At 39.7% G+C, this 13,522-nt stretch overlaps 1 protein-coding gene across 1 annotated transcript; it reads right to left on the minus strand.

The window, feature by feature from the left end:
- Nucleotides 1–3,169: 3,169 nt before the first annotated feature.
- LOC101174466 (C1q-related factor) lies at nucleotides 3,170–8,705 on the minus strand. The gene is made up of 2 exons (XM_004080393.4): nucleotides 7,777–8,705; nucleotides 3,170–5,755 (listed from the first exon to the last, which is right to left on the minus strand). The coding sequence occupies exons 1-2, from the start codon at nucleotides 8,407–8,409 to the stop codon at nucleotides 5,576–5,578; spliced, it is 813 nt and encodes a 270-aa protein (XP_004080441.1). The 5' UTR covers nucleotides 8,410–8,705; the 3' UTR covers nucleotides 3,170–5,575.
- Between the last annotated feature and the right edge of the window lie 4,817 nt (nucleotides 8,706–13,522).

The raw sequence follows: 13,522 nt of genomic DNA on the forward strand, positions 1-13,522 counted from the left end.
ATAAATAAATACATAAATGGGTTTTTGTTATGCTGCCTGTGAGGTGTTTAGTGCAAAGTGATGGCTTTGAGTGGAAAAACTGTTTGCCAGGCTTTTGATGTGCGCTTTGATGGGCCTGTGTCTTTAGCCTGAGGGAGATGTTCAAACCGTTTGTGGCCAAGGTGAGATGAAGACCTAAAGATGCAGCATGAGATGTAAATAACTTTCAGGACAGAGAGGTGTGTGTGTGTGTTTTCCATTTTTCTGGCCAGTTTCTATGACTAACTGCAGGGCTTTCTTGTCAGCTGCAAACATGCTGCCGAGCCTCATCAGGATCCTGTGAATATGACTGCTCTGAGTGGAGGGGTGGTAGAAAAATACCAGCTGCTAATGAGACGGATTGAATTTCTAAAGGACTCTCTGAAAGTTTTAAAATCAGAGATGATGACCAGAGTTTTGTTTGCTAATTAAGTCCCATATTATCATACCACCACTTCTTTGCTTTACTATTCAGTTCAGTAAAATCCAATTTTTAAACCCCTACATAATATTAGCTTCTATGTTTTATTTGAATGTTGTTTAGACTTCCTTTGCGATTTCATTTCGGATTTTAAGAACACAATGTGCAGTAGGAAAAACAGGTCCTTGTTGTGTTAACACAGAGCATTTTAGAACAGGGATTCCATCTGCTTTCATTTTTATTATTTATGATGCAAACAATTACATTATTGTTTTCCTGTCATGCTTGTGATCCTTCCTTTTTTTTTGGTTTTACTTCCGAGGTGCAAAAAAACCCCATCTGTCGTTCCGATCATGGCATGTCCCCAGGAATGAGTTCATCCAACATACAGCGTTACATAAGTCTTAACCTGCACCCACTCTAGATTGGCCAGGTTGTCTGACAGTCATAACCAGTTAGGATGGAAGCAAAGAGAAGGAATGTTCACAGCACTGTTAGTAGAAATGAGCAGCTTGGTTTATTGTCCTTTATTCAAACAGATGGCATCAAACTGCGTATGATAACAAGTTTACAGTCACTACATTCGTCAACCATTACGGTTGTATGTCAGATTCCATTAAGGATGCAATGAGCCACTAATACAGTGTTAGTCAAAATTTTGGGCAAAGCAATTTTTTCCATTTGAGCTCCAGAATCCTTCCAACAAGTATATATAATTGAAATGTCCTACTACTAATTTGAATAATTTCTTTCTAAATCAAGTGCTAAAATGAAAATAGAACAGGTTTATTGGCTTTTAGTAAAAGTTTGGTGTATCTGTGAGGATCTATCCTTTTCAGTTCAGTACAGTGTCGCGTGATTCAGTTTCATTTTTGTGTTTTTTCCTTGTTTTGTTCACACCTGCTTTAAATTGTTAATGGCCGCAGCTGTCTCTGCTTCTGCTAATTGCTCCCTCAGTGTGTTAAAGTTCAGGCTTTCTTTGCCAGATTTGTTTGTCACACTTTTGCTCTTCTCAGATTTGTTTTGTACAAATCCTGTTTTTAATTCGTCTACAAGTTTTTCACATTTTTGTCTGGTATTTCTCTGTTTTTCTGTTTTGGTTGCTTGTGTTCAGGCTCTCTGCATTTGTCGCACTACAGCTGTGTTCACAATCCCCCCAGCTACGCACGTTCAAGCGGCCACTTCCAATGAAAAGTCTTTGTGCTTCCGCGTTCAAAGTCTCGCGTTTTTCAGGCTCTACGTACAAAACGCTGTTGAACTCACGTTGAAAGTTAAACCAATTTAACTTTGACTAATCAGGGACTCTAGTGACATGGCGTCTCTTTTAATCCGCAGAGGTGCCAACTGTTTGAAAACTGATCATGGAGGAAAAATGAATAATTACGGTTTGTGCTGGCCAAAAGTATATGACATGTCTTTCATGTGTCAACATAGAGGCGTGAAAGAAAAAGGCTGGAGCAAGATTCACGAGATTTGCTCCGCTTTGACATTTCTCACTAAGCCTCTTCCAACTGTAGGTGGTGGACATAAACTAGTGAACAGAAAAATTAGAAGCCCCTCCGTGCTCATCCAGCTTGAAACCATGGGCTATACATGCGAACATGTGACACATGTCCGGTGTGTTCGTAACTTTAGGCTACGTCCGATTTCCCTCACTAAAAAACCCCAAAATGACGATATAGTGCTAGACTATCCCTGGACTTCAATTCAGACACTTTCTCAATACCATTTTTTTTAAAGCCAAATATGACGTCAACCTTTTGCCAAATTAAAAACCCATAAACATGACATTTTAACAAAGACTATTTATGAATGTTCTAATGATGAAAACTTGGAAGATTTATAAAAAACTAATTGAATGCATTTTTTTCCATATCAAAATTTGTTTAAACGCAATGCAATGCTGTTTATATCGCCAATTTAGTGAGCATCAATGCACGCTAAGTTTTCTCAGGGACTTGTGGGAAATTTCCAGGTGACTGAAATTGTAAATTGTAAATTCAGACACCCAGACAAAATGGCGAATGCACTGTGTAGTGCAGTAAGTAGTGAGTAGTGAAGGAATTCAGACACAACCTTAGATTGTATCAGCAAAGACAAGGAGGAGCATCTCAGTGGAGGATTTAAACAAAGAAGGGTGGGGTAGGGACTTGTTTACCATACATAAAAATAAATGCACAAACAGAACTATTATTAACTATTCCTGAAACCGACATAAAATCCACACAACACGACAAAACGATAACAAAGTTGTTCAAATCAGTGACAAATTTGCCCACTTCCTTCATTCATTAGACATTTTTCCTGATTCAGAACTGGACGCTCCAGGGACAGATCATCATTTTGTCGTTGTTAGGGGTACAAGTGAAAAAGATGTGAACTGCTATTGCATTATGTTAAGCAGGCGTCCGACCCTCTTAGATAACAGTGTGGAGAGCACGTTTGAAATGAACATAGCTACGCTGTGGCACACTTAGATCAGGCCTTTTCACTTATCTCGTGAAACATGTCACTGTCTGCCAGAGGGATCAACACTCATCTTGATTCATGTCATTTGCTTCAGCTTGTTGGATAAATCCACATTAACTGTCAGTATGTGGCATGACTATTTGACCTTTTTTGTTTATGATGAGAACTCAGATAATAGTTAACACTCCGTCACGTTTAATAATTAAAACAGAAACATTTAGTTGTTGACGTAAAACCTGCAATACTCCATGGGTTTTTTTATTTTTTGGAGGGGGCAGGTGGCTGCATCTCCGATGGGGAGGGACTGTGTCGGAGGATGAAGAGCAATTTAGCCTGACAGAGCATCTATCTGTGATTTTGGATGTCCCCCAGTGCGCTAAGTGGGGATGCTCAAGATAACAACAGCAAGGGGCTCATTAGCGTCACTTTAGACATTTCAGTGAAGACATTCTCCTTTCTCGCAGAAGGAACATGCAGACACGCTGACCCAAACGCTCGCACACACGGCCCCACATGCGTGCACGCTCGCTCTGCAGTGGTCTGATAAGCCTAACGCCTCAACGACTTGCCCCATGCAAATGTCAGACTGAAGCCATCTCAATTTCCTGACAGGGAGTGGGTGGGAGGACCTGAATCAACCTTATTTTTAGCTCAGGTTGAAAATGTATAAAATCACCTAAATTATTTGTAACACTGAGAATTATTTTCACTTATAAAAGGAAAAGTTCAAATTAATAATTGTGCTAATGAAAAGTGAGTCAAAGGTAATTCCTTTTGCACAATAATAGTTAGAAGCACCCATTGGCAAAAGTTAATGAAACAACCAATTTTTACGAATACACAACCTTAAGAAGCCTAATATGTATAGTTCTGTTACGCCCTCTTAGGCCATGTGTTTCGAAGAATAAATGCCATTTAGCGTTAGTTTTTAAGCTTTTGATTTGAGTTTCTGCTTCTCCCTGACAATATCATACAAAGTACAGATGCTGCATTCTCTCGGGCAATGTCCACACGCAATGGTCTCAGCAGAGAGAGTCGTTTCTTTGCGACCACACCGCCGGCGTTTGTCTTTGACATTGTGACATGAAGTCTCTAATGTGACGATCTGCTCATGCATGCTGCAAGGAGAAAAGCGCCTGCTCCAGTACTCGATGGCCCCATGGCTCGGATGACCTCTGCCTATGTGCAGAACCTCACTCTTAATTGTGTCTGGAGGAATTTCAATTCAAGCGTAAGTTCAGAGCAGAATGTTTTGTGGCTTCGACTGCAAGAAGAAGTTAAAGTGACATCGGGATATTGTAACACAGCTCATTGTGTCCATTTAGTCTAATCCTGTCACTTGTATTGTTTATCTCAGCGGACTGATGTAAAGAATCTCACATTTTGATATCCTCCAAATTTTTGAACTTTTGACTTTGCGCTTCCAACTACATGTGAGAGACAGTTTGGGAACCAGTGTCAGAGGTGAATCGCGTCGAAAGAATATCATAATGTCAAAGCAGCTTTTAAGAAAACCGGACAGTTTTAACAGTTTGTGCCCGCGAGCTGTTTTTCTTGTCGCTAACACTCGTGTCGCAGTCACAGCAGAGCATAATTTGCCCTGGTTTACTTTGCAGGGTGGATCTAAGCTTTGTCATGATATGGTCTAACACCCGTCCCCCCACCGTATCCATGGCTGTTAAGGGGAAAAAAACACGTCCCTCCTTTGATTGTGCCTCCCAATCTTCCCCTGCTTCATTTGGCATTTAACACAGCTGTGATATCCCCAACATTGATTGCCTCTCGCGGCGTTGGCGGGCTTCTTTTAGTTGTAACATTTGGAGGGCTAAAAGCTGGTTTCACAGGATAATGAAAGATCAGAACAGCCGATGAAGGAAACCAATGATGTTCAGCTTTGGGAGCTATTTTTTAATTAAAAATAATAAGTTAAATGAACAACAGTAACTCTCCCCAAAGTCCACAATGATCTTTTTAACCCAAATTTCTGAATCAACATTTATCATTTGTGAAGACATGGAACACGTGAACAAGTGTGGCATGCATGCATAAGCAAATTTTTCAATGAGCACGTTACATGATAAGACCATACCTATCAACAGCGTTGGTGGTTACAGAGAAAATACAGTAAGTTGACGTTACTTCGACTGTATTATGCACAAAGATTGAATATCAAATATACAATTCTATACTCACACAATTTTCCAGATATGATGAGCTGAAAAGACACACTTTCATCACACTTGTTTGCCACTCAGACATCACAATCTCATCCAACATACATCAAGTTCTCTGGATAAATTCCTCTTTCATTTTTGTGCAACATCTTACATACATGAAACAAGTCAACAGAAACCTGAAGATCACATTTCACAAGTGGGATGAGGCTGAGTCCACCGTCAGATTTATCACTGCACCCCAGCGTGACTGAACTGAGTGTTCATGTCAATCCAAGGCGTGTCTGTTAGGCACACAGTTTACAGTGTAATGAATGGACGAGGAGGCGGAAGTAACCGAAACCTGCAGATCCACAGCAATAAGCATCTCCAATGAGCCAATCTAACTGTGGATCTGGGGCTGTGGGCAACATGAGCCTTAGTTCAAGAAGTGAAAATCAGAATCTATCGGTGGAGATCTGTCACCTGCGAGCCGCTGTTTCCTCTCGGGGATTCAGTCAGCATACAGGAGGAACCCAGAGAAGGTGCTGTATTTGTTGCTGTTGCCACCGTGAGCTTTTCCCCCGTCCAGCTTTATGAAAACTTCATCGCCTGCATCTAAATGCAGAATGACACTGTTGCTGGCGTAGTCATAGCTCTGGTCCTGGTCTTGGGCAATGGCGCTGGCCCTAACCTGAAATATTTCACATGGTGCAGCAAGAGGACAGGTTAAAAAAACAACATTAAAAGTCTTATCATTTGAAAAACCAGTGTTATAAATAAATTCTAATTAAGATGCTATAAATCCAATTTCCCATACTACTAAAAGACCATCAATTTCTCTGTGGATGGAAAGGGTAAATCTTGCAAGATGTGGGCTGAACAGAGAGTTTGACTTTGAGAATGTGTCCCCTATGGTGAATATTTCGTTTTTTTACCTCATGACTCAACTGAAGGACTCAAGCTTGACTCAGTCTGCCTCTGAGGAAGTGCAGCACTACATCCTATCCCTTTCCTTCACATTCAACCCCAGCGTCCACCTTTTCCTGGGTGAAGCCCCGAAAATGTCATGTTATCCTCAGTAAAATGTGTCATTTTGTCAACGCGGGATAATTACAGAGGGTGTTTTATTATGAGAAATCACACACAAATCCCTCTGCATGTGGAGTTATCCACTGGAGGACAGATCCTCCTTAAGCTTAAGCTAACATTCAGTGTATTTGGCTGCCAGGTCAGCTGTTACAGCTTCACCACACCAAACATTTGGATTTATCTGCACTTCTACCCAGATTTAGGAGACTTAATAAGAAGGCAAAATAGGCATTAATGAAGGAATTGCAGAGAAAGACTACAGAATAGTTGTAAGGGAGTCTTTTTTAAGCTAAAAGCACATGTTTTTTTGTCTGCAGTGATGTTTCTATTAGATAAATATGGACGTTTTTGCAGCTCTTGGCAATATATTGAGGTCTGATACAAAGCTTAGTGAACTTAAGTGAAGATGGCCTGATTTTGCCTCACTGTAACTACACTAGAGTTCATCCATGCTCCAAAAATCAAATGCAGCTCCTTTCAAAATTACCTGCCAATCATGCTATTGCTAAATCTCAACACAAAGAAAGATTTGCAATAAATGTTGTGTTTGTCATCATTTATCATCATAAACCTGATGAAGGAGGCTAATAAACCTCTACAGATCTGAGTAAAGTTGCCTACAGGTTGTGTATGGGTGAGTGGTTTGGCAGCATTTTTGTGAAATCAGTGTTTTTTTCTTGAATCAAAATGTGTACTCTTACCCTTAATTTACACTATATATGTTTCTTGTTTGTCTCTCTTTTTCTCCCCTTTAAACATAAGCACATGCCCTTGGATAATCCTGATCTACGCAAATGCGGATAATTGTGGATAATTTTGGTTTGCATGTCCATTGTTTCTTCACAGCTCTAAAGGGTACTTTGCTCCTTGAGGATGCACCTTGCAACGTGATGCAATCAAACATGACAGCAAAATCTTTGAGTGTGCTACATCTCCCCCATCTGTTATATTCAAGTGTACATTCTTGAACAGGGTGGGTTTTTTACACTGTGATTTGTATTATTAAGTCCGCTCTGTGTAAAGCCTGTTGATGGATATTTGAAGTAAAGTGTTAAAAGCTTCAGCACGTGAGGTGTTTTATCACTTCCATCCTCCGGGAGCCTTCAGGCCATTCCAAAATGATCCGTGAATACAGAAAACATCATGGATCAATATTGAAATGCCTTCTCCTGATGGGCAGCCTGATATGCACGCTGGCACATCATGATTTTTATGAAGTTTGTTGTATTTCAAAGGGCAACAGCTTTGAACTAGCCAATACCCCGGGCTGTATTTTGGTGTGTGCAGAGCAGAGATAGTGCTGTGCTGCTTCCATATGCGTCAATGTGTACATCATTGGATGTCTAATACACACAGATATACAGTGTGGCAGTGTGCCACAGTGAATTGTCATTACGCTGCACTGGGACAACAGACAAAATCCCAGCTAAAATCCCCACACATACATAAATAATGCCTTTGGACAGCTTGCAAGGATGTATGCACTGTCCTCCAGGCAGTATGATGTGATAACGGTCCACTGAGGGATTTCAATTCATTTTCATATGCTTTCACTTAAAGTTAAAAAATGGATTCTTCTTTGATTCCACGCTGAGATAAATGCATGTTAAAAGTGCCACTCACCTGACCGTTTTTGTTCAGGTCCGCCCACATACTGGTGCCATCTCCTCCTCTCATCAGCACATTATAGATAAAAAAGTAGGTGCCGGGAATCTTACAGGTAAACTTGCCTGTTGTACCCTCATAGTTACCACCTATGTTCGTCACCACATCGTCAAAATGCAGTATATCATAACCTTCTTGAGGGTTTCGTAGTCCTGCATAGAATGCCACCCGCGGAGTGGTGTTGTAGGTGGTTGTGCTGACTGCTCCAAGAACTCCTGTTCGAACAATGTCCGTATTGTCGCCTGGTGGTCCCCTTGGCCCAGGTGGACCTGGTTCTCCAGGGGGTCCCGGGGGTCCAGGCTTTCCGGGACGTCCCACTTTGCCTTGTGCACCGTGAGCGCTGTATGTAGGTAATGGTGGGCCGATGCTGTGATCACTCAGGTCTTCCCCATTGTCCACTAGAAAGCCGGTGGTTGCTGTGTCCGTGCCGGTGTGCACGCCTGAGCCTGCAGTGCCGGTGCTCGGGAAAGGGTCGCACACCATACGGCAGGTGCCCAGCATTTCGTAGTGGCTGGCACTGTCTTCCGTGCTGCCTGTGCCAACTGAGCTGACTAGCACAGGGATGATGACCACCAGAACCAGGACCAGCATGACCCCAACAGCAGCTGCCACCAGGGTCTTCCGCCCGATGCTCAGCCTGGGAAGAGGCTGCGCTGCCAGCGTGGAACTCTCCGGGGTGGAAATGGTGACTGCGGGGGAGTGCGTCCACTTGGCAAAACGCAGATCCAACGATCTCTGATGGAAGAGATGATGTCCAGGGAGAACTGATGTGAGTGACAGAGCCAAGGAGGAGTGAGGGAGAACAGACTAAAGTGATCAGAAGGAGGGAAACTGAGAATGAGGAGACTAAGTAAAGATGTTGTGTGAGGGAGGGAGTAAGAAGGCATGAGAGGGAGGAAAGAAGCAAAGCTAGGGGAGGAGAGAGTGAGCAACACTAACAAACCGTCTGAGTCAGGGCTGAGGAGGGCAATTTCCTGCTGGCAGATGTGTCAACCCAGAAACAACATGAAAGAAAAAGGAATAAACAAAGCAGAGAAGAACAACCGAATCATGTCATGTTATTGGAAAAAGATAAATAAGTATTTATTCAGATCAAAGCTTTACAAATGAAGTTGCATCATGTTTCAAAGTGCATACATGTAAAAAAAAAGTGTGTGTGGGGGGGAAGTGACAAGAGCTAATGAAGACAACCAGAATAGGCATGAGAAATTCACCTCTCTGCCTGTCGGCAGCATTATGACTTGTACACAATCTTTATTTTCCCTCAAGATCCACTCTGAAAATTGTGTTTTTGGGTGTTTGGATAACATGTTGTAGCATTCTTCTCATGATGGGAGACATGTTCAAGGAAAATAAGATTAAAATAGCATTTCTGAGTATTTCTTTATTCACACGAACAGACAAAAACAAATGTCATCTGGAAAAGTATGTAGAAATTACAGATGGCAGGCCACAAGCTCCCAGCTCCATTCCGATGCATCTCCTTGTAGACAAATAGATCCATGTGTGTCTTTGTTTTCCTCATCTGAGCTGGAATCTGGCTCAAAACTGCACATCTGCATGGCTCCAATATTGTTCCCCATTTTTGTTGCACCGGGAACTTTAGGTTGGGGCTGTGAGGGATTTTAAGCTAGAGGGAGAAAGTCTAAACATAGGGATGATGGGAAATAAGGGCAGGCTCACTCCACCAATAGTCTCACCCACAACTCAGAGCTAAATTTCTGCTGAACTCCTGCCCCTCTGCAGAAACTGTCCAAGAAAGGTTTTTTTATTTAGGCCAAAAACAGTAGAATCATAATTAAAACACGACTTGGAACAGAAACTGGGAACAAACATTGAAAGTTGTTAAAACATTTTAAAAAAATCAAATATATTGTTAAATGTTCTCGTATTAACATTATTTTTGTCAATGACAGTGTATTTTAAATTTGCATAGCAAAACAAAGAAACATCCCATGACACAAATATAACATGATTATATTCTTGAGCTAGGTCTCATGTATGTATCAAACACATACGGTTGATATTTATATGTTTATAAATAAATAAATAAAACTGTACACATACATATATATATATATATATATATATATATATATATATATATATATATATATATATATATATATATATATCAAACCTAGTTGAGTACCAAAATGTCAGACAATTGTTCACTCTGACTATCCACAAATCCAGACTAAAATCTATTTGTTTAGCTCAGTGCATTTTTCTATTTTAATCTTGTTTTAAGCTGATTTTCAGTTATGAGTAATGATTTTACTGTCATAATTATTGTTTTACGATTTTATTACAATCTCAAGTATGTCTTTTCTTTCTGTGTGCTTTTACTCTGTCTTATTTTGTGAAACACTTTTGTGCTGTACAAATAAAGAAATAACCTAACCCATCGTCCAACACAGTATTGTCCACCTGAGGCAGACTTGGACACAGAGGAGATAGTTGTCTCAAAAGTTTTTTATTTGTTCCCATACGGAAAAGATTAAGCTTACTTTCGTTTGGCATTTTTCATAAACATCCTGGTTTTCCCCTTTTTTAAAATGATCTAAGTTGAACAGAAATCCTGTTTCTTCTCGAAATGATAGAGAAAACCGAAAATAAACACGAATAGTTAGCTGTGACTGCGGGATAATCAATAAGAATAAAAATGTCATTAAATTAATGAAATGCAACAACACAAATTAGAGTATGGATGTAATTTAAAATCATTTCTGCATCAATTGTGGCCATTATCACTATGGCCACCGGTGCTCATTGTCAAAAATACTAAGATATAAGTAACTTTGCTTCTTTATCTTACCTTATTATTCTCTTTAAAAACTGCTTTGGAGCTTTTTTAATTGATTTAAAGACTCAGAAAATTCTAAATCCAACATGTATTTAACTGAACATTTTGATTTTCCTCCCCTTATACTCGCTAACCAATCATAAAACCCCATCAGACTGATCATCAAATAAATATCATGTTTTATAAATACATTTTTAAAAAAATGTATTGCTGTTTAGTCTTTAATCAAGAAAAAACCTTTGGAAAAATATTTAATGTAAGTGCTTTTTCTTTAAAAATGAAAACCTGCATCCAAGGTATTTCTGGATCCACATTTGCATCACTACAGTCATGTGCACGGTAGACCTTTAAGTGTCTGTCCAGTTCTCATGGAGCTGTTTTAGCATTCATTTGGAGTTGTTTGCCACCCACACGCAACATATCCAATATTTTCTTTTCTTTTAACCCACTTCAATCAGCCAACTCTTGAGGGAAATGCTGTCTCTTTCGCCGTTAAATCCTCCAGCACCTCCCTGGTTTAACTCTGCTCTGTTTGCTTGCCATCGGGCACTCGACACGTTGCTGTGGATAAAATTATATTTAGTGCAGCTCCGAGTTCCAGCAAGCCACGATAATGAGCCGGAACTTACAAGGAAAGGTCCTGGACCTGGAACACCTCAACAGAATGCTATAAATATAATGTGATGGTCAACCAAAAACAGGGTTTACTTTCCTGCAATGCGATACACATAACATTATCTTCTTTAGGTATTTAATGCTTGTGTTATGAGGAACAATATCCTCAGCAATCACACAGAGAACAACAAAACAAACAGACGACCCACAATTCAGTTCACCAGCTGCATGCACATGGTTACATGACTGCAAATGTTAGAATCAAAAAGTGAGTCAAGATTTTTGTACAAACTGACAGAGGCTTTGTGAGTCCTCCTTATATTTTTGATGCTGCTGTAGTTATAGGACATGACAATTGTACTGAGTCAGATCCCACGGGCAGGGTTTTGTTGCTGGGACCCTCATGTTCCAGAATCAAGATGCTGAGCCAAATGGATGTGTGCTGCATGAGATAGATGACCAGACCAGAGAAGTCTGTAACATCCTCTGTTTTACTAAAGTACATTTCACTTCATCAATAATGAGAGATGACATTGAGATTGCAAATACAAAGTAATGAGAAAATGAATTGAATAGGGGAAAGATCCATAGCATAAATGTAAAACAGTAATAAGCAAAAAATATAGTTAAACAACAGATTAGAAAATAAAGGAATTTGAGTGATGGAAGCCTGATACGTTACGTATATGTATTTTCTGTGCTTTATTCTGATGCCTAGAAGCTCATTTGCATAGAAAGGATAGCTACTAAAAACTTGGTCTTTCTATGAGACTGTTCTGGCCTCAAATCCTAGACCTTTGTGGCTTTAATTTAAGAAATACAATTTCTTAGATTAAATTAAGCTTGAATTAACTTGGTTATTTTCTTCTTTAATATGCTAAATTGTTAATATAAAAACAAATCAAATCCATTTTTTTCAATTGTGAAGGGCCAGATTATCACTATGATCAAAGTTGTTCCATTGAATTAAAACCTTATTATAGACATTTTTAAGATTGAAACGACAATTTCCTCCCATGGCAGACTTTAGTGCCCTCATGTGGTTTATCACAGGGAGCCATATCATAGCTCTATTAATGCAACTCTTTTTGTGATTTTTTTCTTAAAGATGCACAGTTTCAACTTTATTTTTTATCTATTTGGATTTATATGCTCACAAAACCATGCAGACTGCAAGTGTCAATACTATTATCGTCAACAGGAAAAGCAATAGATTACATTGATTCTTAAAGAGACTTTTTATGCACTCAACAACATCAATCCGTCTTCCAAACCTTGTAAATCCATTTTGGAGTAATGGGGTTGCTGGAGCCTATCCCAGCTACTAAGCAAAGGTGAGGTACACCTTGGGCAGGTGACCAACCCATTGCAAGGCCACCCTAGGAGATCCTAGACTAAATGCACAAGAGCTGGTAAGGTAGCACCATCTGGGTATGTACTAAAATGAGCAGACAGTGAGCAATTGCTTAGTTGAGATATATCAGCAGGTTTTGCAATAGTTAACATGTTTCCATTTGTACACAGGGAACTCTTTTTTTCAACATCTCATCTTTAAAACTAAATGAAACCAACTTTATAAAATAAATATCTTATCATATCAGGGCACTAACCTATTTCTTTGTTTTTCACCCTTGTTTTCTTTTCAGTTCTACATTCACATGGAGTTATACTCATAATGACGTGCTTTAAAAAGTTTAAACAAATTACATGTCCATCCTTCAACCAATAACACTAACTTCATTTTTTTCTACTGTATTCTACTTTATTCAAAGGGAAACTTAAATTTAAAACAAGTTACATTACTGTTAGATCCAAACATTCAAAAGTAATAAAGGATTTAAAATCAGTGATTTTGTGGCAGGGGTTGTAGTTACTATTCTCAACCACAAGATGGCACTAAATATTTGTGGACACAAGAATAGAAGGAAACCTGATTCAAAAAACCTGTAGTACTACCAACAACTGGCCCATGCTACAAACTTTTACTGTATATTTATATCTGTTTGACCAATAATAATCCTCAATGATACTCTAATAAGGTAAATACATAACTTTTGAACTGTAATGTCTCCACATTCAGAGATCTCTATTTTCAGATTTTTAAGTGTTTGTAACTGTGCACACCTTTGAGACGGCTCCCTGTCTGCCCTGCCGCAGCAGGACACTGCCTTGTTGTCTTATCAACAGGGAGTAGGACAGTAGGGGAGAGTGCAGACCACCCATCTGGACCAGACCTGCACATTCCAGACTGGATCACATGGGACAGCCTGGAGTAACTGGAGA

This window comes from Oryzias latipes, chromosome 19 (assembly GCF_002234675.1).
Source record: "Oryzias latipes chromosome 19, ASM223467v1".
Taxonomy (NCBI): domain Eukaryota; kingdom Metazoa; phylum Chordata; class Actinopteri; order Beloniformes; family Adrianichthyidae; genus Oryzias; species Oryzias latipes.